At 37.4% G+C, this 23,201-nt stretch overlaps 1 protein-coding gene across 6 annotated transcripts in view; it reads left to right on the top strand.

Annotated features, from left to right (window-relative positions):
* The window catches only part of GOLGA4 (golgin A4), a 120,250-nt gene that overhangs the window by 45,805 nt on the left and 51,244 nt on the right, over positions 1–23,201 (top strand). For 3 of the 6 annotated variants that reach the window (XM_075547058.1, XM_075547055.1, XM_075547060.1), the window contains 6 exons: positions 3,596–3,694; positions 4,039–4,171; positions 5,516–5,706; positions 6,283–6,366; positions 8,525–8,672; positions 20,238–20,416. In XM_075547058.1, coding sequence (XP_075403173.1) covers positions 3,596–3,694; positions 4,039–4,171; positions 5,516–5,706; positions 6,283–6,366; positions 8,525–8,672; positions 20,238–20,416 — 834 coding nt within the window. The remainder of the gene's footprint in view (positions 1–3,595; positions 3,695–4,038; positions 4,172–5,515; positions 5,707–6,282; positions 6,367–8,524; positions 8,673–20,237; positions 20,417–23,201) is intronic. The other 3 variants (XM_075547059.1, XM_075547056.1, XM_075547057.1) reach the window with 2 other exon arrangements.

Below are 23,201 nucleotides of genomic sequence, written 5' to 3'. Positions count from 1 at the left end.
GCACTAATATCATGTGGTGAAAAATTCCATGAAGAAAAAGAAAACAAGTGTGAAGGGATTACGAGTGACAGAGGGCTCAGCGATGGAGGGACGTTGGCTGCTCTGTGGACAGTGGGTCATGAGGAGGTGAGAATGGAGCTGAGATGGAAGAGTCTTGCAGCAGTCGTAATGGTAGTAATCGAAGGGGTGGGAAATGATCAGATTCTTGACCTGCTTTGAAGGTAGTGGCCACAGGATTTGCTAATGATTAGACCTGAGAGAAGAGAGGGGATCAGTTGATTATGACGTTTGGTCTGCGTGATAAGTGAAGAGTGATGCCATTTGTTGAGATGAGGTTTGTTGGAAGAAGAATAAGGATTTGATTAGTTTCAGAGTTTGGAAACGATATCATATGGAAAAGGGTGTAGGTTTATTTTTGAAGGCCATGAAGTTCTTATTTTTTAAATAAAGGATCATTTTATTGGGGGCTCTTACAACTCCATACATCAATTGTATCAAGCTTATTTGTACATATGTTGCCATCATTATTTTCTAAACATTTACTTGACCCTGACCTTCTCATGAATTTGAGAAAGAGCTGATTTTGTTTTGTGTTTTGAAAAAACAAAACAACCACAGAAGTGGGAAGTTGACTCTCAATAGGGAGGCCCCATTCTGGGTCTAGTGGAGCCCTGTTGTGAAGATGTAAACAATTGGTTAGCTACCCTCTGGCTCTGGTCAGATCTAAGCAGGCACTTGTTAGCATCCTCTGCAGCTGTAGTCATTGTTTACAGGGTGCTTGGCAGAATTGAGGTCCTCGGGTGGCATACATGGTTTGATCTCAACTACTAACTTGAAAGTTAGTGGTTTGGATTTACCTAGTGGCTTCATGTAAGAAAGGCGATGTACTTATGTCAATATTATAGCCAAGCAAATCCCAAGAAGTAAGTTGTACTCTGTAGCACAATGAGATCTTTGTGAGCTGGAATTGTCTTGACATAAGTATTGATTGGCAGAAAAGGGTACAAGGAGAGAGAAGGATATGGTTAAAAAGGACTGTGGCGAGGACTTGTCCACATGACGAGATGAAAACATGCAAAACCTGGAAACCATAATGTAAATTAAAAAGCTTTGTGGTCTGTTAGCCTTGCTTATAACAGAGTTCAGTATAATATGTTGTGGAAAATTATTTAGAAGAAATAAAAAGTCCTGAATTGTCATTAAGGAGATGTATTAAATGAAGGACAATGTTTCCCAGATGTTTAGATTTATAGACCAAAAGTTTCTTCCAGAAATATGGTTGCTCTTATTACCATCACTGCATGAAAGAAGGATCATATTAATATTAAAAGTTTTAGGGATGATATATTCTCATAAAATACACTTTTTTAAAATGAAAAAAACAAAAAAACAAAACAAACTCCAAAATGAAAACCCGCTACAGTAACCTTTTGGTTATATTTTATCATAAAAACTTGACTCTGGACCTGTCCTGATCTAGTGTGTGTCCATCCGTCCAGGTGTCTTTAGTGGGGGATGCAGTAAAGAATGTGCCTAGATACCATGGGCAGCGTGGGTGTGGAGGAGAGGGCAGCTAGTGCTAGACCGTCAGGCTTTTGAGAAGACATTTGAAACTATATAAGAGGGAGTTGCTGTAAATCCTGGAAAATATTGTTGATGAAACTTGTTCTAGCAAGTGTGAGAGACTGATTAGAGAGAAATAATTGAGGTAAGAAATCTCTCTAGAAGGCTATGGAAAGAAATTAGTCCTCTAAAACTATAGGTCTAGGATGTGGTTTTAGTTTGGCTTTGAAGAGGACTTAACCATTGAAGAGTAAATGATAAAAGGATTTAATTACATTCAGAGTTCAACAAAGAAAAGTAAAATGGGAATTTGAGTATTTTGAAGTCAGGCAATTAGAAAGGTTAGAATCTTGGGAAAACTGGAATTTTTTTAAAAAAACAATTTATTGGGGCTCATACAATTCTTATCACAGTTCATACATATACATACATCAGTTGTATAAAGCATATCTGTACAGTCTTTGCCCTAATCATTTTTTTCTCCTCTTTTCTTTTTTTACATTTTATTAGGGACTCATACAACTCCCATCACAATCCATACATATACATACATCAATTGTACAAAGCACATCCATACATTCCCTGCCCCAATCATTCTCAAAGCATCTGCTCTCCACCTAAGCCCCTTGCATCAGGTCCTCTTTTTTTTTCCCCTCCCTCCCCTTTCCCCCCTCCCTCATGTGCCCTTGGTAATTTATACATCGTTATTTTGTCATATCTTGCCCTATCCGGAGTCTCCCTTTCCCCCCTTCTCTGCTGTCCCTCCCCCAGGGAAGAGGTCACATGTGGATCCCTGCAATCAGTTCCCCCTTTCCAACCCACTCACCCTCCACTCCCCCAGCATCGTCCCTCACACCCTTGGTCCTGAAGGCATCATCCACCCTGGACTCCCCGTACCCCCAGCCCTCACATGCACCAGTGCACAGCCTCTGCCCCATCCAGCCCCGCAAGGTAGAATTGGGATCATGGTAGCTGCGGGGAGGAAGCTTCCAGGATCTAGGGTGGGGGAAACTGGAATTTTAATGGGATATCTAATGAACTGTGGTTAGTCATCTTTAGTGTTCTGAAAAAGGTAGGAATCCTTGCGGCATAGTGGTTGCATGCTGGGCCACACTCTGCAAGGTCAGCAGTTGAAAGCCACCGGCAGCTCTGAGGGAGAAAAGAGGGGCTTTGTACTCGCGCAAAGAGTTAGGGAAACTCGCAGGGACAGTTAGACTACTTTGTCCTATGGTCTTGCTATGAGTCAGCATCTACTTGAAGGCAGTGAGGTTTTTGACAGATTCTGAAGTACATGTAGGTAGAAGCCGAGAGGGCAACAGACTGCACTTGTAGGGATGGATTCCAGTAGAATCAGTGAAGGGCAGTAAGGAACTGTAAGTGAAGAGAACTATGTAACCAAGACCCCTGAAGCCATGGAATTCAGGTGCCTCAGGAATTAACCCTATCACCCAAAATTCCATCTTCTTGAGTCAATTCTGGAATTTAAGTGACCCTGTAGACCAAATAGGCAGAGACTAGCAGAGGTGCCTAGTCTAACGGAAAAGAAAAGCTTTTGATTTTACTTAGGAAAACCTTTAATGACATCAAGAAAGTCTTCAGGTATTTTCAGGAACTTGAAGTTTTATGGTTTGGAGATCAACTAGCTCAGCTTGTTCATTTTACAGATGAGGAAGCTTGTGATTTCAGCTATTACTGTCTGTTTTTAACAGCTGAGTTTTTAGTCAAGAGAATATAAAACAGTGGTGAGTCTCAAGTTGGATAAAGTTTTTGTCTTACATGTGATTAATTTTTATTTTTCCACATTATTATCAGCTCAGCAGAAACTGGAGTTTAAAAAATACCTTTCTTCTTGAGTGTTCATATTCTTTAAAGAACAAAAGTATCTTAAAAAATATTTTAGGTACTATTTATTTCCTAATTATAGCTCTTGAAAGTGTATCTTAAGATAAATGCATATCTGGTATTGATCCTGTTCTTAAACTTGGAAAATTTTAAGTTTGTGTTTTGTTTTGTTTTTTAATTTTTGTTTTAGGAGCTTCAAATGGACCAACAAGCAAAGAAACATCTCCAAGAGGAGTTCGATGCGTCCTTAGAGGAGAAAGATCAGTATATCAGTGTTCTTCAGACTCAGGTAAAGGTTAAGAGAAAAACTGGAATTTTTGGATAAAAAATTTTGATGGTATTTAATAGGTTCAAAATCATACCAAATATGACCTATTTTATAGCTGTCTTTTCTCAGTTAACTTTAAGTATATAACTTTTGATTTATTGTGTCTTTTGGCAGTCATATCATAGATAAAAGCAACTCTAAAAACCAGTTGCTTAGGGAATGAACTTCATCCCCCCCACCTCCACCCCCCGTAGCAAAAATGACCTAATTTATGCTGTTACCTTTTTGTTTAAGGAAAGCACCAATGTCCCAGTGCCACAGTTTATCATGATTTTTTTTTCTGACGAAGAGTATATTTCCTCTAGGTCTCTCTGCTAAAACATCGATTACAAAATGGCCCGTTGAATGCTGAGTCACCTAAACCCCTGCCCCAGATGGGGTCACAAACTGATGGGCTCCCCGAAGAAGAGAATGCTGCGCAAACTGCAGAGCCAGCAGGTATGTGCCATCTTGGCAAAAGTAACTTAGGAAACCCGAGGGGCGAGGGCTTGTGCTGATGGCCTTTGGCTGGTAGGAAAATACAGTGTCCTTGAGCATAACTTTTCCAGAAAAACGTTGTTTTTCAGTTCTTTGTTGTTATTCAAGATAAAGTAACTAAGTAACTTTTCTCCCCTAAATGTAGAATTTATTGTTTCTATATTATTCTCTGCTCACATATCTACAAATACAAATGTTATTTAAAATAATGTCTTCTAAGTAACTGTTTTAAGACTGCTTTATAGTCTGTAAGTAATACCACATTTTCATTGTAATTGAAATTCATTTGCTGTGTCCAAGATGATTGAAAATGCTATTTTTAGTAATTTGGATATTTTAGTTGGTAAGGAATATGACATACGCATTTCTACATTTGAAGGATCCTGTACACCAGCAGTTCTCAACCTGGGGGTCGCCACCCCTTTGGGGTCAAACAGCTGTTTCACCGGGGTCGCCTGATTGACAACAGCAGCAAAATGGCAGTGATGAGCTGGGAATGAAAGTGATGTTATGGTGGGAGGGGGGCCACCACACGAGGAACCGTATGAGAGGGTCACGGAATTAGGAAGGTTGACAACCACTGCTGTACAAGGAGGCTTCAAAAGTTCATTGTTTTTAATTCTATTTTTCCCACAGACTTTTTAAAACCCTCTATAGTTGCACTAATATTTGTCAATTATTTAGAAAAGAAGGAATGTTTAAAACTGTAGTGGTCCACCTGTCCCTCAAGATTTTGAGGTACAAATTCAGTAAAATTCTCATCAGCCCCCTTCCCCAATCTCTTTTTCTAAGATTTGTAGTGAATATATAGCCCAGTCAGATTAATGAACTTGGCAGCTATTCAGCTATTCTATAAAGGGCCCTGAAAGTCCCCTGGGGAATGAAAACATTACTCTTAAATGATGTAAAGGGACGGGGAAGTTATCAGTGCTTCTCTCCAGAAAGGATTCATGTGGTTGAAAGGAACACGTTCTTAATTCATTTGGTGTAAGGCCCTTAGGAGTACCTTCGAATGACAAAGGTTGGATTTTGCATTCTCTTTTAGGGAGTTTGAATTCAGGGGGTAGTGTTAGCCAGCTATGGAGTGTCCTTTGCATTTGGGGATGGCAGTGAGCTCACTCCCTACACTGCTTCTTCAGATAGTAAACCATGAGGAAGTAGAGGTCTGGAAGGGCGCCCTCTTCTGGCGCTGTCTGCAGACTGGGAAGTGCTGCCATACCAGAGCCCTCCTGTGCGCCACAGGCTGTTCTCAGCGAGGCCGCTTTTCCCTACCAACGGCCTCCACTTACGCCGCTTTATTATTAGCAGTGGGAGATGGAGCTTCTTCTAAAACACTGGAAACACTTCAGCAAAGAGTGAAGCGTCAAGAGAATCTCCTTCAGCGTTGTAAGGAAACAATTCAGTCACATAAGGAAAGATGTACACTGTTAACCAATGAAAAAGAAGCACTGCAAGAACAACTAGATGAAAGACTTCAGGAACTAGAAAAGATGAAGGTAAAGCTGTGCATGAGTTTTCTTCTAACTTGTTAAGCCCCGCAGATGTAGAGACACACGGGGGCTCAGCATTGCCCAGCCCCCCTTGGCCCCCGGATTCCTTCATAGATGATTGAGCACATGTCCGTCTTATCTTTTCTATTCTTTTTAAACAGCTTTAGTGACACATAGTTCATGTATCTTACAATTCACTGCTTTGAGTATATTAAGTTGTACAATCTTCATCACTGTCAATTTGAGAACATTTTCTTCATTTTTGTACTCATTGTTATAAGTGCCTCATTTCCCCCCAACCTCCCCTAAGAAACTTCTATTCTAGTTAATTTCTCTGTCCTGGATTTCATTTAAAAAAAAAAGTCATACAGACTTCCCTTCTTCCTCATTAATGAGCTTCTTTTCTTCAGAACATTTACCATACTTTTGAAACTTTCTGTGTATTTTTCTCTTAAAATAGACTAAGAACTATCTTTTCTATTATAATAGACTAAAAACTATCTAAATTAGATAAAATGTTAGAGTTCTCATAAGAGCAGAAGTATTGCTAGAGATGGAAATGAATTTTTAAAATCTTTTTAGGAGCTTCATATGGCTGAGAAGACTAAACTTATCACTCAGTTGCGTGATGCAAAGAACTTAATTGAACAGCTTGAACAAGATAAGGTAAAAAAAGCAAAAAAGATTTATAATACTACTAATTGTCAGGGGGCCTAAAATTTTACTTTTGAAAACAGTTGGAAGCATTTAAGCTTCTGCTTCCCAAAATTATCGCAGCTGCTTCCATGAACAATCTTTTTGATTAATTTCTAGGTTTACCTAACTGTTAACATTAGTGTTGTATCATGTGAGGCTGGTTTTCTCTGACTTTAAATCCTGGTTAGATTTATAGATTAAAATCCCTGCTGCCAAGGGAATGCATATGTATAATGCATTTTTACTTTTCAGAGAAAAGTTACTTACAGTCAAGGCATGTTGAATGCAAATGGTAATTGTTCTTTCAAATATAAAAGAAACAGACAACAGCACTCAAAGAACTTGTCTAAAACATAAAAAAATGATCATGGTTGATTAGCATAAACAGAAGTCTCTGTCAATGAAATTTCAGCTCTTTAGATGAGATTGGAAATTGGAAGCTTGAGCAAAGGATGAGTTTTACCCCTGACAGTTTGGAGTTGGAGCAGCAACTGTAGCTATGGCAGCAAAGACGACTGAAAAATTCACCAGCGAACAGTTTCGAATCCCTGTCATTCAGTCCCCAGTTCTAAGCAGCTGCCAGGTAGTTCCACTGCCTCCACCATTTTCTAGAATATACTGCTTTTTACCGTGGTGCTCTCAGTGGCCATTTAATTAGGAGTGTGTCAGAGTTATCTTCCTATTAAAATGAACAATTTTAAAATTCTCTATCTCTCTCTATATATTTAGACTTATTTGTTTGTTACGCTATAAAAAATTTAAAAGCCCACTTGAAATGTTTTCTTATTATCGAAAACTTTAAAAATCTACAAAAATAGAAGAAATTGGTACAATGAATTACTGTGAGCCTATCACTCAGCTTCAATAGTTACCATCTTATGGCCCATCTTGTTCCATTAATATATCCACAGACCCATTATTTTTCTCAAACCAGGATTGTTTTAGGATAAATCCAAGAAATCGAATAATTTCTTCCTTAATTATTTCAACAGACTTAAAATAAAGGACCTAAAAATGAAACAAAACAGAAATATATTATCATGATCATAGCTAAAATTGAACAAGAATTCTATAAGATGTTCTAGTAGCTAGTCAGTTTCAGATCTTCCTTATTGTTTTTCTCTTCTTCTCTCCCACTTTTTTCCTTTGTATGAATCAGGATCCAAAAAAAGCTTTTTCATTGTAATTAGGCTCTTCTTTTAATCTGTAGGTTCAACTGTCTTTTCTTTCTCTTTTTTTCCTTATAATTTGTTTGTTGCCTAGATTGAAGGCCACAGTCTTGTTTTGAAATGCTAACAATGTCCTGCTTTCCTGGATGTTATTTAGAAATTTTAGATATCTGGAAGAGTCAGACACTAAAGCAAGGGTCCACAAATACTGGACATAAGATAAAATCCTTCTTAAATTCACAAAATAAGTTTTTCTTAAAGGCATGAAATAATTGCCATAAAGCCTAAATAATTTTTTAAGATACTGGTAGAATAATTGACTTTTTTCCCCACTAGTCCCAAAATGACTGATTTAATGTCTAAATTTTAGTACCCCCAACTTCCTGGTACTCTTTATTTCTAGTTCAAATCATCCAGAGAGAGGTAAGGACATTAGCAGCCAGCAGCTTGGAGTAGGGGGATTTCATTGGCGTTAGTAAGGGAGTACTGAAGGACTAGAGACTGTCACAGAGAAGAGAGAAGCCAGGTGGAACTGTGCCATAGCCTTAGTGTGTCCCAAGCCCCTGAGGCTATCCCCATGTCACTGCACTGATGAATAGTTGTAGTTATGTTGGCCTTGAGCCAAGTACAAAAGATTACAATTCATTCTTTATAAACAGTTTAGTAAGGTAAGGAACATTATAGTATATTTTTCAAAGAATTATAAAATAAACCTTTTAACCAAAACATGTTATAAGCTATTACCCTTTAAATTAAAAAAATCTTATGCTACTGTGCCAAAAAACCAAAGCTATTATAGAATGAAGAACAGAGCACGGTTTGTGAAATATTGAAATCATTCCTAGTACTTTATTTAGTAAGCAGTATGCGTTTTCTGCCTTTTAAAATAAGTTGGATTTGTGACATCAGTGATACAGTTTTGTCATGCAAATACTGATGGAGCCTGCACTTTTGTTCAGGGAATGGTGATAGCAGAGACAAAACGGCAGATGCATGAAACTCTGGAGATGAAAGAAGAAGAAATTGCTCAACTTCGAACTCGTATCAAACAGATGACTACCCAGGGAGAGGAATTAAGGGAACAGAAAGAAAAGTCTGAGAGAGCTGGTAAGAATTCAGGAGTTACTGTGTTATGTTGAAGCGCAAAAGACATTTTAAATGCTTGATCAGTGTTTTAAAAATTGTTTCAATTTTATAAAATTAAAACCCTTTATAAGACCCTTTATAAAACACTGAACTACTCTTTAAAGGAGCCATGCAGAGTATGGTAAACTGTGGCCTTTGGACCAAATCTGACCCAAAGTGTGTTTCTATGTAGCCTTCAATCTAAGAATGACTTTTGCTCTGTTTTAAATAGTTGGAAAAGAAGAAGTGACAGATTGTAGGTGACCTGCAAAGCCTAAAATATTCTACCTAGCTCTGTACAGAAAAAACTTTGCTGACTGTGCATTTATAATTTTCAAATTCTCCAATTAAGTGACAGCATGCTAACTCACTTAACAAGTGCTACTTTGTAGCTACTGTTTGGCAAACAGCAAGTATAAGATAAAACGGAACCCACTAGTCAGTGTTAAGCCGACAGCGTTCTGTTCTGCCACGGTAAGTCATAAAATACAGGCAAAGGCAATGCTGTGTTGTGCTAGGAAGGGGAAAGTATCAGAAAGAGGAAACCGCACAGGAGCATTGGTGCCTCCATGCCATTAAGGATGTGAATCTTGAGGAAGCCCTCAAACAAGGAGTGTAGAATAGGTTTTAACAGAGCGGGGTAGAGACGCACACCTTTTAGAAGGTACAGACAGCACAGTGAGTGTGTGAAGCAACCTAAAATCCTGCTTGATGAAGTGGCCGACGCCGTTGGATTGTAAAGGAAGTAGCCATTGGATCTCTCACGTGGTTAGCTGAGTAAAAGAGAAATGAAATGGGAACTCAAACTTGGAAGCAAAGACAGCAACCCAAGTTCGAGGTGCTGAGAGCTTTAACAACTTTGATAAGGACGGGGATCCTGGAAGGAGCCGAAGGATAGACACTCCAGAATTTGGTATCTGATCAACTTGGAGAAGTCAGTATCTAATATGATTTCAAAGTGTTAAGCTTTAGAGACTGAATGAATCATGTTCGACAATAATTACAAAGTTGGAAGAGGAAAGCTAAATGGAAAGTTGAGTGTTGGAGTGGGAGGGATGAGGAGTTTGCTTACCTACTTTGCGCTGATTGTGAGCTTTGGGAATAAGAAACTGGAGAATCTCTCAGGAATTATTCATGAGACCCGAAGTCTATGGTTCGTTCATAGGAGAAGCTGCTTTCTCCCAATATTAGCTTCTCACTGATTACTAGTAATGGTAGCAGCAGTAGTGGCAGCACCGAGTAAGCCAAATATGTGAAGTTCTTACTACATTCTCTTAACTGACTCAACAGCACCAGGCTTCCAGTTACAACCACCATCATCGCTGTCAGCAGATTCTCACTAACCAACACTTTAAATAGCATTTGCTTTAGGCAAGGCACTGCAAAAATGCTTTAGTTGTATTTACTTGTTTACTTACAGTTCATCTCACCCTTTAATGAGATAATTACTATGCATGATTATTCCTATTTTATAAGTGAAAAATCCTAAAAACATAGAAGTTAAGTAACTTGCCTACATGTACACTCAGAGATGAGGGGAGCACATGAATCCAGGCATCTTGATTTTATAGTCTGATCTCCTAACTATCGAAGTCTTAATTTGACAGAGAACTACATGCAGAGTGGAGGGGGTGGGAAGAAGTCACCAAAGACATCCTAAGAATTATAGATGGCTAGGCTGTTATTGTTTTTTAAATCACTGTTTTAAGAAGTTGGGGAGGTAGAGGATGAAGATTCTGAAAAAGTTTTGAATATGGTGAGCTTAGATTTGAGGAATGCTGTTTCAGAAATGATTTTTTAAACCAGATTGTAAGATGTTAGGATAACAATAGGTAACATCTCCCTATTTCCTTGCAGTTGTTATTTATGTTGATAAAATGGTTGGGGAGCTTAGTTAATTTGTTTTAAGTAAACCTAAGAAGATTTCCCCTCAGAGAGAGTTGATCACATCTTTCAGAATGTAGTTGTCCAAGACTTGGTTGCCGCAGTTTGAGAGTGTGAGACACAGGTGCACTGGGGTGTTTCAGGAACCAGAAACCCTAATGTATGGTCTCAGCCTCTCAGATCAAGCGTTTCCATTCTGAGGCCTGCTTTCGTTGACTAATGTTGTGTAGGGATGAAGTTTCCTTTTAGAATTGGAGCATTCCTTGTGAGGAATTAAAACCCATGAGTAAATACCATGTCAAAAGAGGATATGATTAAAAAGTAGAAAAAATAAAACAGTTAATTCACACACAAGGTAAAATCTTTCCTGATAACGAATTCAGTCAAATCTTAGTAGGTCAGCTTTCGTTTCCTTTCTTCTCCAAAATATAGAAGTTATATATTTAGTCATTAACTGTGATTGACCTAATACTATATGTATATTTAATAGCCTCCACATATTTTTACAAACCAATAAATGTTACAATAAAAATAATACTTATTATTTAATAACTACTTTTTTTTTAAGTCATTGGACCATATGGTTATAAGTGCTGTCATAGATACTTTAAAAAGTGTACCTGTTGGGGGACAGGAGAGAAAAGAGGAGCTGATGGCAAGGGCCCAAGGAGAAAGAAATGTTTTGGAAATGTTGATGGCAACAAATGTACAAGTGTGCTGAATACAACTGAATGATTGTTATAAGATTTGTAAGAGCCCCCCCAATAAAATGATTAATGATAAAAAAGAAAACAAAAAAGTAAAATTAATTAATAACTTAAAAATATATACCTGTAGTCATAATTTGGAGAGAGAATGATGGAAATTGCAACAGTCTAGTTTCAAAGTGAAGATATAGTGCATTTTAAACCCAAAATGGAAAATAGTTTTGTACATGGTTTCATTTACCAAATGGTGTTGCATCTAAGCAGAGCTGTTTCAATACAAAATGGTAATTAAACAGCTGGTATACATATAACCAAGTAAGAGAAGAAATCCAAGAATAGTACTACAAGTAAGTAAAGGTCAATGCCAGGAAAGTAGGATTTCCATTAATATTCTCTGAACAACATATAGCTTTAAGAGAATTCAATTGCTTTGCTAAATATTTGCCTTTATTTAAAAATTAGATTTAAAATTCCAAGGTTAGAAACACAAGGATATGCAAGGAAACATAATGACGGTTGAAGAGGAAACATTACCATCCTTAACGCTTGCAGTCAATAGGAGTTATAAAAGTAAATGTAGCTACATAAAACAATTATCAAAGGTTATGCACTCTCCTGAGGAATTTTCAACTGTAGAAACTTTAGCTCCAATGTTGTTAGTATTTCTTGACATGTGGATATTAGCAGACAAATAACTTCTTCCTTTGGCTTGCTTATTCTGGACCACAGAATTGGCTCCAGTACATTCCCCACTATAACTCTTGGAAAATAATATATTGCACTGTTCCTCATAGCTTCTCTAGATGAGCTGATACCTACCATATGTTAAAGGACAAAGGACAGCTGAATATTTCTAATTTAGAAAGCATAATTTTATAATAAAATATGAAATGAGACTGAACATGCATGCATGCTTGCTCAGAATGCTGTATCAACCCGTGCAGTTGAATACTTTTCTGTCTAGTGTGTATACATATTAGGCATTTTTTTAAAGTGGGACACTATAACATTTTTGATTGTGTTAACATTATTTTAGTGGATAAAGATCAAAAAGTAAATGTTTGTTACAAAAACTTCACTGTAACTATTCATAGTATTCCTTTCTAGGTATTTACTTATAAATATGTGCAAATTGTCATATTTTCCAGGAACCAGATTTTAGAGAAGGCTGGTGATTTCAGTTTTAAGAGAGCAGCGCTCTGTGTCATGTGCTGGGTACTATGTAATTGTCTAGGAACAGACGCCCTCAGGGCAGCACGAAGGAGACTATTCATGCTATGGAATTATTCCACAAGTGTAAGGGTCTTTAAAGAAAAGAGGGAAAGAAAAAGTGCCCCCACAATTGGAAAGCAGAGAAAATGAAAACATGTCGCATCGTTTCAGTGCCTTATTAGTTTTTCTCCCAATCATCAGTTTCACATTATGGGGATCATGTTGTGCGTGCAGTTTGGTCTGCTGCGCCCTCACCCCGTGCAGCACTTCGTCAGGAGCACTCCTGCGTGCTGTTAAAGCACTAACACTAGCCACGGTGTCACGGTGCGTGCACATCGTTTCCTTACCCACTTCCCTGCTGGTCAACATCTAAATCATTTTCGCTATAATGAATACTTTGACAACTCTGTGAAATAGCTTTTTTCACATCTTTGATTCTTGTCTCAAAATAAATTCTGACCCATGGTCTTGTTTTGTTAGTGACTTTTAAGTTATTTAAATATAGCCATCGCAAACAACAAAAAATAAGAACCCATAGCTCCGCTGCCCCACTAAAAGGCCCTCGGCTCTGCTTACCCAAAATGAATAAATACATTATTCTGTTTGAATTAGGCACATTTCTGGAGTACACTGAGTTTTATAAACTCCGTCTTTGCTGATACTATCTGGTTTGTATGAGTGGCTGCATTTAAAAACTTGAATTAACTCATAACATTCTTTGCTTTTTTATTGCCATGTTGTGTTTGTGCAGGAAATATGTTTTTTATTCCTTTGTAATGTATAGGCCTGATCTATCAAGGACTTTCAGTGGACACACTTTCTGAGGTTTGCAGTGGCCCTCTAGAGAATTTATGTATTTAAATAATGTATAAAATTCACGCATATTTCTATAAGGCAAAACCAAAATCACTTATGTATTTTAGTGCTTTGCTAGCTGTTGATAGTTTATGTATAATGGAGTTTTCTTGTAGTCTTAAGTCTCACAAAACATCTTATTTTTGTGCATCCACACATGCCAATAAGTGAATCACGGTGCCTTTCCCAAGCCTTGTACGAACAGGACTGGGGTAAGGGCTGTTTCTTCTTGTCACAAGTACCTAGACTGCTTTACCAAGAAAATTCCATGTTTCTCAGGCAGTATAAATTTAAGAGTCAAAAAAACAATTTAAGAATGCTATGCTAGATCAACTGTCTGGTGGACAAATTCATTACTTTAAATGGAATTAAATTTTTACTCAGTGTAAGAATTGATGTAACAGTCACATTTATAGCTAGTTGTTTTGTTGGGTTTTTCTATGTTGTTATGGATTTAGTTCTGTCCCCAGCCAATGTCACTGTGTTTGGAAAACATCAACAAATAGAGGAGCACATTTCTTAACTATAGGGTCATACTTAATTAAATTCACTTAGATTTCACCTAATGTTTTTTAAGATCAACTTGATAGTCTCAAGATATTTGATAACTTTCATGGTTAATGTAAGTAATGCCATTTTCGACATAACTAAATGTTTTAAATGTTAAAGCTTAGTGTGTCTAGAAGGTGATTCTTGTTATCTACTTTGGAAAATAGTTTTAAAACGGAATCTCCATTGCAAACATACTTGCTAAGTTTCTGAAGGCCCAGATTTACACATAAGCACTGCACTAGCTGGTGTACGCCGCTGGGTGGTGGTGGGATTTTGCTTTTCTTTCTTCTGTTTTTAAAAATCATTTTATTGGGGGCTCGCACAACTCTTATCACAACCTATGCATCCATCCATTGTGTCAAGCACATTTGTTGCCATCATCATTTTCAAAACATTTTCTTTGTACTTGAGCCGCTTGTTTTTCTATATCTAAGCACAAACCGAAAGGAAAAAAAAATCTTACTACGACAAAGTAGTAAGTATAATGAGTAAGTATATTCTTACTCATTGCTAATTTATTTGGGAATCACAGGTCTAAATAGCATCAACTTTTTTCAGCAGAGCTGCTGGTGGGTCTGAACCACTGATCAAAATTTTGGTTATCAGCTCGACGCTTCCTTGACATTGCCACCAAGACACCACCGTGGTTTTCAGAATTTCTGATTGCGGGGAACTCTTTACTCTCTTAAAATGTATTGAAATGCCAAAGAGTTCTTGCTTATGTGCATTATATTTATTAGTAATTTATAGTATTAAAAATTAAAACAAGTTTTGACCTTTTTGTTTGATTCATTTAAAATAGCAGTCACAAGTTCCTTACATGCTAGTATAAATAACATTTTAATGTTAAATACCTACATTTTCCAAAACAAAAAAATACTGGAGTACCATTGTTTACATTTTTACCCATCTCACTGGGTGATGTAATGAGGAAAGGTAAATGTTCACGCCTGCTTCTGCATTCAATCTGTTGTGATGTGTTATTTTGTTTGAAATGCATGAAGAAAATCTCACCTCAGGCAGATAGGTATTTGTAATGGAGAAGACCTGGCAGACACCCTGGCAGACACCCTGAAAGGGTCTCTAGATCTCCAGGATCTTTGGGCCACACTCTGAGAACTTCTGCTTTAGACTTTTTATTCACATGAAAAGGAGTTTTGATTGGATGGGAGTTATTTTGCTGCTTTTTCTGTGATTTGAATTTCTTTAATTTGGTAGCCCGACCTATGTTTTTAGCAGTTTTTAACCCATGAGATGAAAATATAAATTTATTCTCAATACCCTTGACTTTACATTAGCAGTCTTTCCCTGCTTTGGCATCTTTTTTATTCCTAGTGGCCCTGGAGGTGGTTCTTCTTAGTGTAACAGTAGTAAAATGTTCTAGGTGAGTTCAAGGAGACCGGGGTACTAGTCAGAGCCTCTTTTGTTACTTGGTAAGGATGCTGAGAATGAGGAGAGGGAAAGTAATGGGGTGGCAAAAGCAAATCCCATATTCTTCCTAGATTTTCCTAAGCTTTGGTTCTTAACTCTGTCTCCTTTTACAACTTCAACTGCCTTTTTGTGAGGATTTCTTTATGCCACCCAGTGTCTGGCATACGATGGTCAACATCCAATAAATATTTGTGGATGACTGTTGGTTTGACTTTTAAGCTGTAGAATGCCAACCTTTCTGATCTAACTCTTGAAGTGAATATTTGTCTGTTTTTATAATGTCAGTGGATCTGAATGAAAAGTGAGGGAGTAACAAAGAAGGCCTGCCTGGGGTGGTTTACTTCACTGACAGAGAATCAGGCTTAAGATTCATAGTTTGTTCTTAGATATATTTTCAAAGTTTTGTGATGTTATTTCTCTTTTTAGTAAAAATTGCCTGAGATACATTGAATTTTGCTTTGGAAGAACACACGTGTTCTTGCAATATGCAGTAGCAGTTCGCAGTTCATGCTTAGGCTTCCTGTTGATGTGTGTTTTGTCCGTGGTTTTCTGCATATTCTTGCATGTTGGCAGAAGTCTTCTCAGCTGTGGCTGATGCACGCTCATTGCCCTTTGCTGCCCTCCACGTACCCTCAGTCGATCATTGAGAGATAAATTATGCAGACATTCAGAACATCTTTAATATTTACATTGAAGTCCTAGCATAGTTGTACTTTGCAAAGAGTGAGGAATTCACATTTAGAATATTACAGGCTTTGGATCCCATTTTACCGTGCTTGGTGATTTGAAGACCAGAGGTAAGTTTATTTCTGCTTAGCATAAACTCAGTCTATGCTCCCTAAACAGTCAAATGGGACTCACTGTTGGAGGCAGGATTCTTGTAAGAAAATGACTTTGTATAGAGTATAGAATCCAAAATGAATTGGAAATTGGTTGCTATATGTGGATATATGAGGGGGTGTACCCCTAAGACCCCAGAATTCACTCTCCCCCAACAAAAGCTACATATCTATCTATCTATCTATCTATTTATTTTTACAAAACAACCTTTTTACCTTCAAAGTACTCTCTCTATTACACTTCATACATTTGTCCATCTGCAATTCCATTCTTGGAAACATTTTTAAAACTCTTCTATTTGGATGGCTGACAACACTTCCCTCGTTTTTTCTTCACCTTTTCTGTGTCGTCAACTCATTGCCCTTTCATGTCCCTCTTCATTCATGAGGACAAAAAGAAGTTGCATGGAGTGAGGTCAGGTGAGTAAGGTCTGTAGGACAAAAGAGACATGCTGTTTTTTTTTACCAAAAATTGGTGCACTGAGATGTCTACATGAGCAGGTGCTCTGTCGTGGTGGCAAAGCCAGCCCCCCATCTGCCATAAATCAGTCCTCTTTTTTTGGTCACACACTGTTATGCCATCTTTTCTGAACCTCTAAATAGAAAACTTGATTACAGTCTGACCTGGTGGAACGAACTCCAAATGTACCACAAGTCGACATTTTCGTCTGTTTGGGAAGTTGATGGGCATCCAGAACGAGGTTTATAATCAATCAATGTTTCACCTTGTTGAAATGAGAAAAGCACTCCTACATCTGAGTTTTTCCAATAGCGCTGTCCTTGTAAGCTGCGTTCAACATCACAACAGTTTCTGCGGCATTTTTCCCGAGCAGTAAACAAAATTTCACAGCTGTACTTTTTTCTCTTACATCAGCCATCACAAAAAAATGAGGTTTCAGTGAAGCTGTTTTTACAAAAAATTCACTGTGACCAGAAAGAACCTTCCCAGGTGACACTACTGGGTGCACTAACTCAGAGCGTGTTGCTCGATGCGCATGTAGTGGGGAAAGGTGAGCTACATTTGGTTGTTTGTTGGGTACTTCCTCATATGCAATTAGTTTCACTGCTCTTTGTTTTAATTTTTTGTTACTTGAAATTTCCTTAAAGCAAGGTGGCGATGGGAAGCAATATGGGTTTTTGTAGGTCTTTCCAAAGTATAATGGATACTGCATTTTGTTGAGAGTTACAGGCCATCAGTAATTTAGAAATTCTTGTTTAGTAAGTTATTATTATTGATCAGATAATTTGAACCACTTCAACATTCTTAGTTTTAAGTAGTATTGCATGGTGTTGGTTGTTCCTTAAATCTGATTTTATAGGTCTACCATCAGATCTATATATTTATATTGACTTTACCATATGAGAGAAAATTTGGATTTCTCAGTTAATTGAACTTGAATGAAGATATTGAATTAAAAGAATGCAACCTGAAGCTGTAGGGTTCTCTGACTTGATGACAAAAAAATGGGAGAAAAATTAACTCAGATGAACAGAACTATGGAATCAGAGTTAGCCTACCTCAGTCCTATGTGGTGGAAACAGGTGAATTAGGAAAATGTTTTATATACTCTAGACTACATAAGAGAATATTTTAAATTTTGCTGACTGTGGTTTAAACTATGGCCTGAATATTATATCTAAGGGGAAATACTGGAATATGGATTTTTTACAGTCTGAGAAAGTGAGAGAATTGCCTACTTTTTGTGCTGTGCCAGATTCCGCAATTTTAAAAAGTGAAAACAAGGGAAATGCACTTGGTATTGATGATATCTAGTTTTGTTTATTCTACTTAATTGACAAAAGCTTTAAATTTAACTCTACTTTGTTGGAAAAGTGTCAAAGAATTATCTCAGGCTCTTCATAGCCTGATTTTAGATATTTCTGGGACTGCTTTGAGAAGTGCTAAGGCACTGTTCTACAGGCTGAATCAAAACAGAGCATGTTCAAATGGCACCCAGACATTCAAAATACAAGTAATTTCTTTTTCCTTCATTTTTTCTTTCCCAGATTTAAATGTTCAGCACAAACTAAGCTGTGAGCATTCTGTTGTATAAACTCTTCCATTTGATTAGACAGTTTACTTGACTAATTATATTTTTTAAGTGAGGAAACTAAATTATTGTTACTAGCTGGGGTTAGTGTTTTCTGTTTCCTGGATACTAGAATTTGGAGTAAAAGAATATCAGAGTAAAACAGAATGTTTAATTTTCCCGTATGTTTTATTTTCCAACGTATGTGTGTTTCAGGATTATCTTCTTAGCGTTTGTATGCAAATACTAGTGTTGCTTTTTAAAGTAAAATCTCTAAAAATAATTTCAGCTAAGTAATACATTCCTTTGAAATTTAGACTATCATTTGGTCAGAGAAAATGAGTAATATATTTTGTACTTATAAGGCTTGTTAAGTACATAAAAATATATATGATTTCCAGATTTTTTTCAATATTGGAGCAAAGTTGTATATCCTACTCATTACTAGAATTCAGTCTTTCTCATGCGTTTTTAATGGACCTAATGAAATTTACCGTTAAGAAAATGCTGTAGAACAGATGTTTATAATTCTTATACACAGACCACTGTTTGTGCAGCCAAGTTGTGGTTAATCAAAGGCCTTTTTTCTAAGATGCTATCGATTGGGGTTCCCACATCTCGTATACTGCTAGGACTGAAAACACTATCCAGACCTCAGCTTTGTTTGTCATTCAATTTTCCCTGGACAGAACATTTCACGATAGGATAAAAACCCACACGGAACTTGATGCTTCGTTTTTATTTTATCTGTATGGTAAAGGAAAGCCTGGAGTTTCTATTCTGTAAGTGATTAAAGGAAATGGTCTAGCTTAACAATAGTAGTAGGATTTTTACCATATATCATCATGCCTGTGTGTATGCCTGTGTGCTGTGCTGGTATGCACATATGCGTATGCACATGCACACACACATATACATACAAAAATACATACGTACACACATATATGGGTACCAAATGGCCCAGCTGCTATCTAATTGTGTTTGGCGCTCTGTCAGTTAGTTGGCCTCCTTAAAGACCTTGTTGCTGTCGCCTAGAGGATTCTATTGCAGTGCTTAAACTCTTAAGTTTTCTCACCCAAAAAACTCCCTGATGTATCAGCTAAAGGTTTCTTTGTAGTCAAATGAAAACTATCTTAGTTTGCAATTGTAGGTTTCATTTTAAGATACACTGCTTGACCAGTACCTTTTTTTCAAAAATCCAGTTTTGTATGATTAAGTTTTAAAAACAAGCTTTAGTAAATAATAAAATTTGTGTTGTTAAAAATACCTAAATGAAGAAACAGTAAACCAAAATTCATGGTCATCCAGTCAATTCTGAGTCAAAACCAAACGGAAGAAACCTCCTCAAACTCACTGCCACAGAGTTGGTTCTGACTCACGGAGACCTTGATGGCTCTGTGGCAGGGGTTCTCAACCTTCCCCGTGCCGTGACCCTTTCATACAGTTCATGTCGTGGCGACCCCCCAACCATACAATTGTTTTCATTGCTACTTCATCACTGTCATTTTGCTACTCTTATGAATTGGGTGACCCCTGTAAAAGGGTTGTTTGACCCCTCAGAGGGGTCGCGACCCACAGGTTGAGAACCACTGCTCTGTGGGACCAGATAGCCTCATCTTTCGCTCATAGAGTGGCTGTTGTGTTTGATAGTTGCAGTTAGCAATGCAGTGCTCAATCTATAATGAATGGAAAAGTCACTATATTGTACAGAAAGAGAGGTCATTTTTTCCTTTGAATTTAATATTTGTAAGGACAGTGGCAACGAATTTAATGTACCCTGCCAGTTTCTGAGTTTAGGTTCATGTCCAGCCCCAGTGCTCAACCATAAATTGATTTTAATGAACTTGAGCATTCCTTGTGAGTTTATTTAATAACTTAGAAATCTCTCTGACTCAAACCATGGAGTTTTTGTGTGTCCCCCTCTCCCGCCCCCCACTAGTCCTGCTACTGCTTCTCTTAGTTCCCACACCCTGAATGTAAAGTTCTTGGTCCAGAGATTGTATTTCTTGCAATCCTTGTCTTCTGTTTTCATTATAGCTTTTGAGGAACTTGAAAAAGCCTTGAGTGCAGCCCAAAAAACAGAAGAAGCACGGAAAAGAATGAAAGCAGAAATGGACGAGCAAATTAAAGCGATTGAGAAAACGAGCGAGGAGGAGCGCATCAGTCTCCAACAGGAATTAAGTCGGGTGAAGCAGGAAGCTGTGGACATTGTGAAAGTAAGAGAAAGTCTGGACTGAAGTGAACGATAGCAGTGTTTAAACTTATTTTTTATGTTTTCCTAATATGTATTGGCTGTAGAAAAAATTACAATAATTATTTGAGACCATGATGCTCAGGATGTAAGAAAAAATAACTTTGGTTATAGAAATGAATTTAATAGACAATTTATTGGGCTTTTAAAGCATTGCCTTTTATCTAGTGGGTCTCACTGAGCTGTGCCTTCATTGTGTTACAGCTTCTGTTCTGTGTCCTTAAAGCTGGGCTGACTCACTGCATCTGCAGATGCTCCGCAGAGCCTGACCACGAGGCACCTGCTTAACGTGTGCTTGAGGAGGTGCGGGAGGAAGTGAAGGAAGGGCTAGGCTGGCCCTTTCTAAAAAGCTCATTATCACTTGGTACTGGTGTCACTTTAAAAAATACAAATAGACCTCAATTTCAAAATTGACTTCTTGGAAAAGTTTAAAATTTTTTTAATTCTATACATTTGCATGCTTTAAGAAATGTGGCCCTCTCATTATCAGGGCCCTTCCCTGCCCCCATCTCTTCCCTACCCATGTTTTTCTGCTTTGGATTTTGTCTTTGTTTCTTCTTGCCATTTTGCCTTTGCTGACACTAAGCCCATTTTATCCTGTTCCTTTACTGATGCCTCACTGGATTTCCATCACTAACTTGGTCAAAGTCAATTCTAGATTTACACAGTTAAAGGTTTAGGTTTCAGAGCTGCAGTTTTTTTTTAATTGAACTTTAAACATAGTAGAAATTGTATAATAGAAATTATTTTTTTAACTAGTTATTGGATTTATAAAACCTTAACTCTAATTGTTTGACTAAATATATATATATTTCAAGTTAGTTATATGATATAATAAAGGGATCACCATGGATTCCTAACAACTTAATAAATTATTTTGAAAATCTATAATATAGGCATATGGTATTAAAAATCAGAAGGTAAAAGATTCTTTGTACTGTGCCATTGCTTTGTCTGACCATTGTTATTGTACTCTAGTTTAAAATTTTTTGTATTTTAACCACTTGATTGACATTTAAGTCATATCATGTAATTCAGTAATTTAAGCATATTGAAGAGTTATACAGTCATCACCATAGTGAATTCAGAACATTTTCATCATTCTTATACTCCTTATTATTAGCTCCTCATTTCCCACCAACTACCCTAGTCATAACCCCCCAAAACTCTTAATCTAGGCAGTTTTTAAAAAAATAAAGCAAAATTTTGGTTAATATTAGTCACTGCACAAGAAAACGTGAAATACTGTGAGATCAATAAAAGAAACAAATTTGACAACAAATCTAAAATTACACACTATTACCAATAGCATAGAAAAACCTAAAGAAAGTGTGTAAAAACAATAATTAAAAAAGTTATGCTAGAGATTGACTTTTTAAAAAAATAGTTGTATTGGCATATGCTTCCTATATCATACAATTCATTCATCATGTTAAAGTTTGTGCAACCGTCACCACAAGTTCAGAGCATTTTCTGATTGTGCTCGTTATTGTTTGTCTCCTCATCTCCCCAATCCTCCCTGCCCTACCCCTATCCAGTTACTGTCTCTATAGATCTACCTACCCAGATTTCATATACAGAAAAATCATACTCCACTGTACAAAACCATACAAAGAAAACAAACAGAAAGCGCCACAATAATTACTGGACCAAACATAGAAAAACCTCTCTCTAAAAGAAAGAACATTAAAAACGGAAACAACTTTTAAATGGGTCAAAATAGAGATCAAATGATGAGTCTTACATTGTAACCTAACTACATCTGCCATAGTAGACTTCCCAGTGCTTTCTCGGGATGCGAGCAAAAGCTGTTCATATCCCTCCACTGTGGTCAGAGCGGATTCAATGGAGACTGGTTGGGATCATGCAAGTGGATTTTTGGCTTCTACTGTCATCCAAAGCCTTTTGCAAACTGGGTGTTCACAATTTAAGCTCTGATGCTATTTCTTCCTTTGTTTGGCTTTTATTATTTGTAATCCTCGATCACACAGGCTGGCGTGCTTCTTCATGTTAACTTAGTAAACACTGTACTTAGGTGGCTGCTGTGTTTTGAGACAAGCCTTTAAGACTCCAGATGCTATTGTAGTACCATAGTGAGTTCATTTAACCTACCTGCAAGATTAATTAATAACCCTCTATTGGCCTGTGGTCAAGAGGCAGCTAATGCCTAATTCACTCTTGACTCTGAATGGTTAAAAATGGCAGGTGGCATCATGCTGTAAGAAAAAAAATGAAAACTTATAAAAATAAAATGGGAGTTTACAAGCAACATCAGCAATTTCCAAAGTAAATGGTCATGGGTCAGCAGTTACAGAGAGAGGTGAAGGCAAAGTGGCCATATGTGGGCCACTACAGAATGACTGCCCTCAGGAGGACTCATCCATTACGGCTACACCAGGGTGAATGGAGGTGGGTTACTACACTGTTGTTTCTGACAGCTGGCACCATCTGATTTCTCCTCCACACTTTACTTTGGCACCCATGTCTTCTGGCCGGGCCATGTCATAAGAACATATTGTTCTTAGATTGGGGTTAGAATTAAGTATGAGCCCCAAATGCATTCGTATATTTATGGTCTGTATATGATCTATATACTACTCTAGTTTTATAATAGGTTTTACTATCTGTAGCTAATTTCTAACAAGTCAGTTCTGAGTCATGTCCACACCTTCAGTGTCAGAGTAGAACTTTGCTCCATAGAGTTTTTAAAAGCTGATTTGCTTGGGGTGGAAACAAACCACGAATCTTTT

The sequence above is a fragment of the Tenrec ecaudatus genome, chromosome 4 (assembly GCF_050624435.1).
Source record: "Tenrec ecaudatus isolate mTenEca1 chromosome 4, mTenEca1.hap1, whole genome shotgun sequence".
Lineage (NCBI taxonomy): Eukaryota > Metazoa > Chordata > Mammalia > Afrosoricida > Tenrecidae > Tenrec > Tenrec ecaudatus.
The sequence above is the reverse complement of the archived record's forward strand: the minus strand, read 5'-3'. Positions and strand labels throughout refer to the sequence as shown.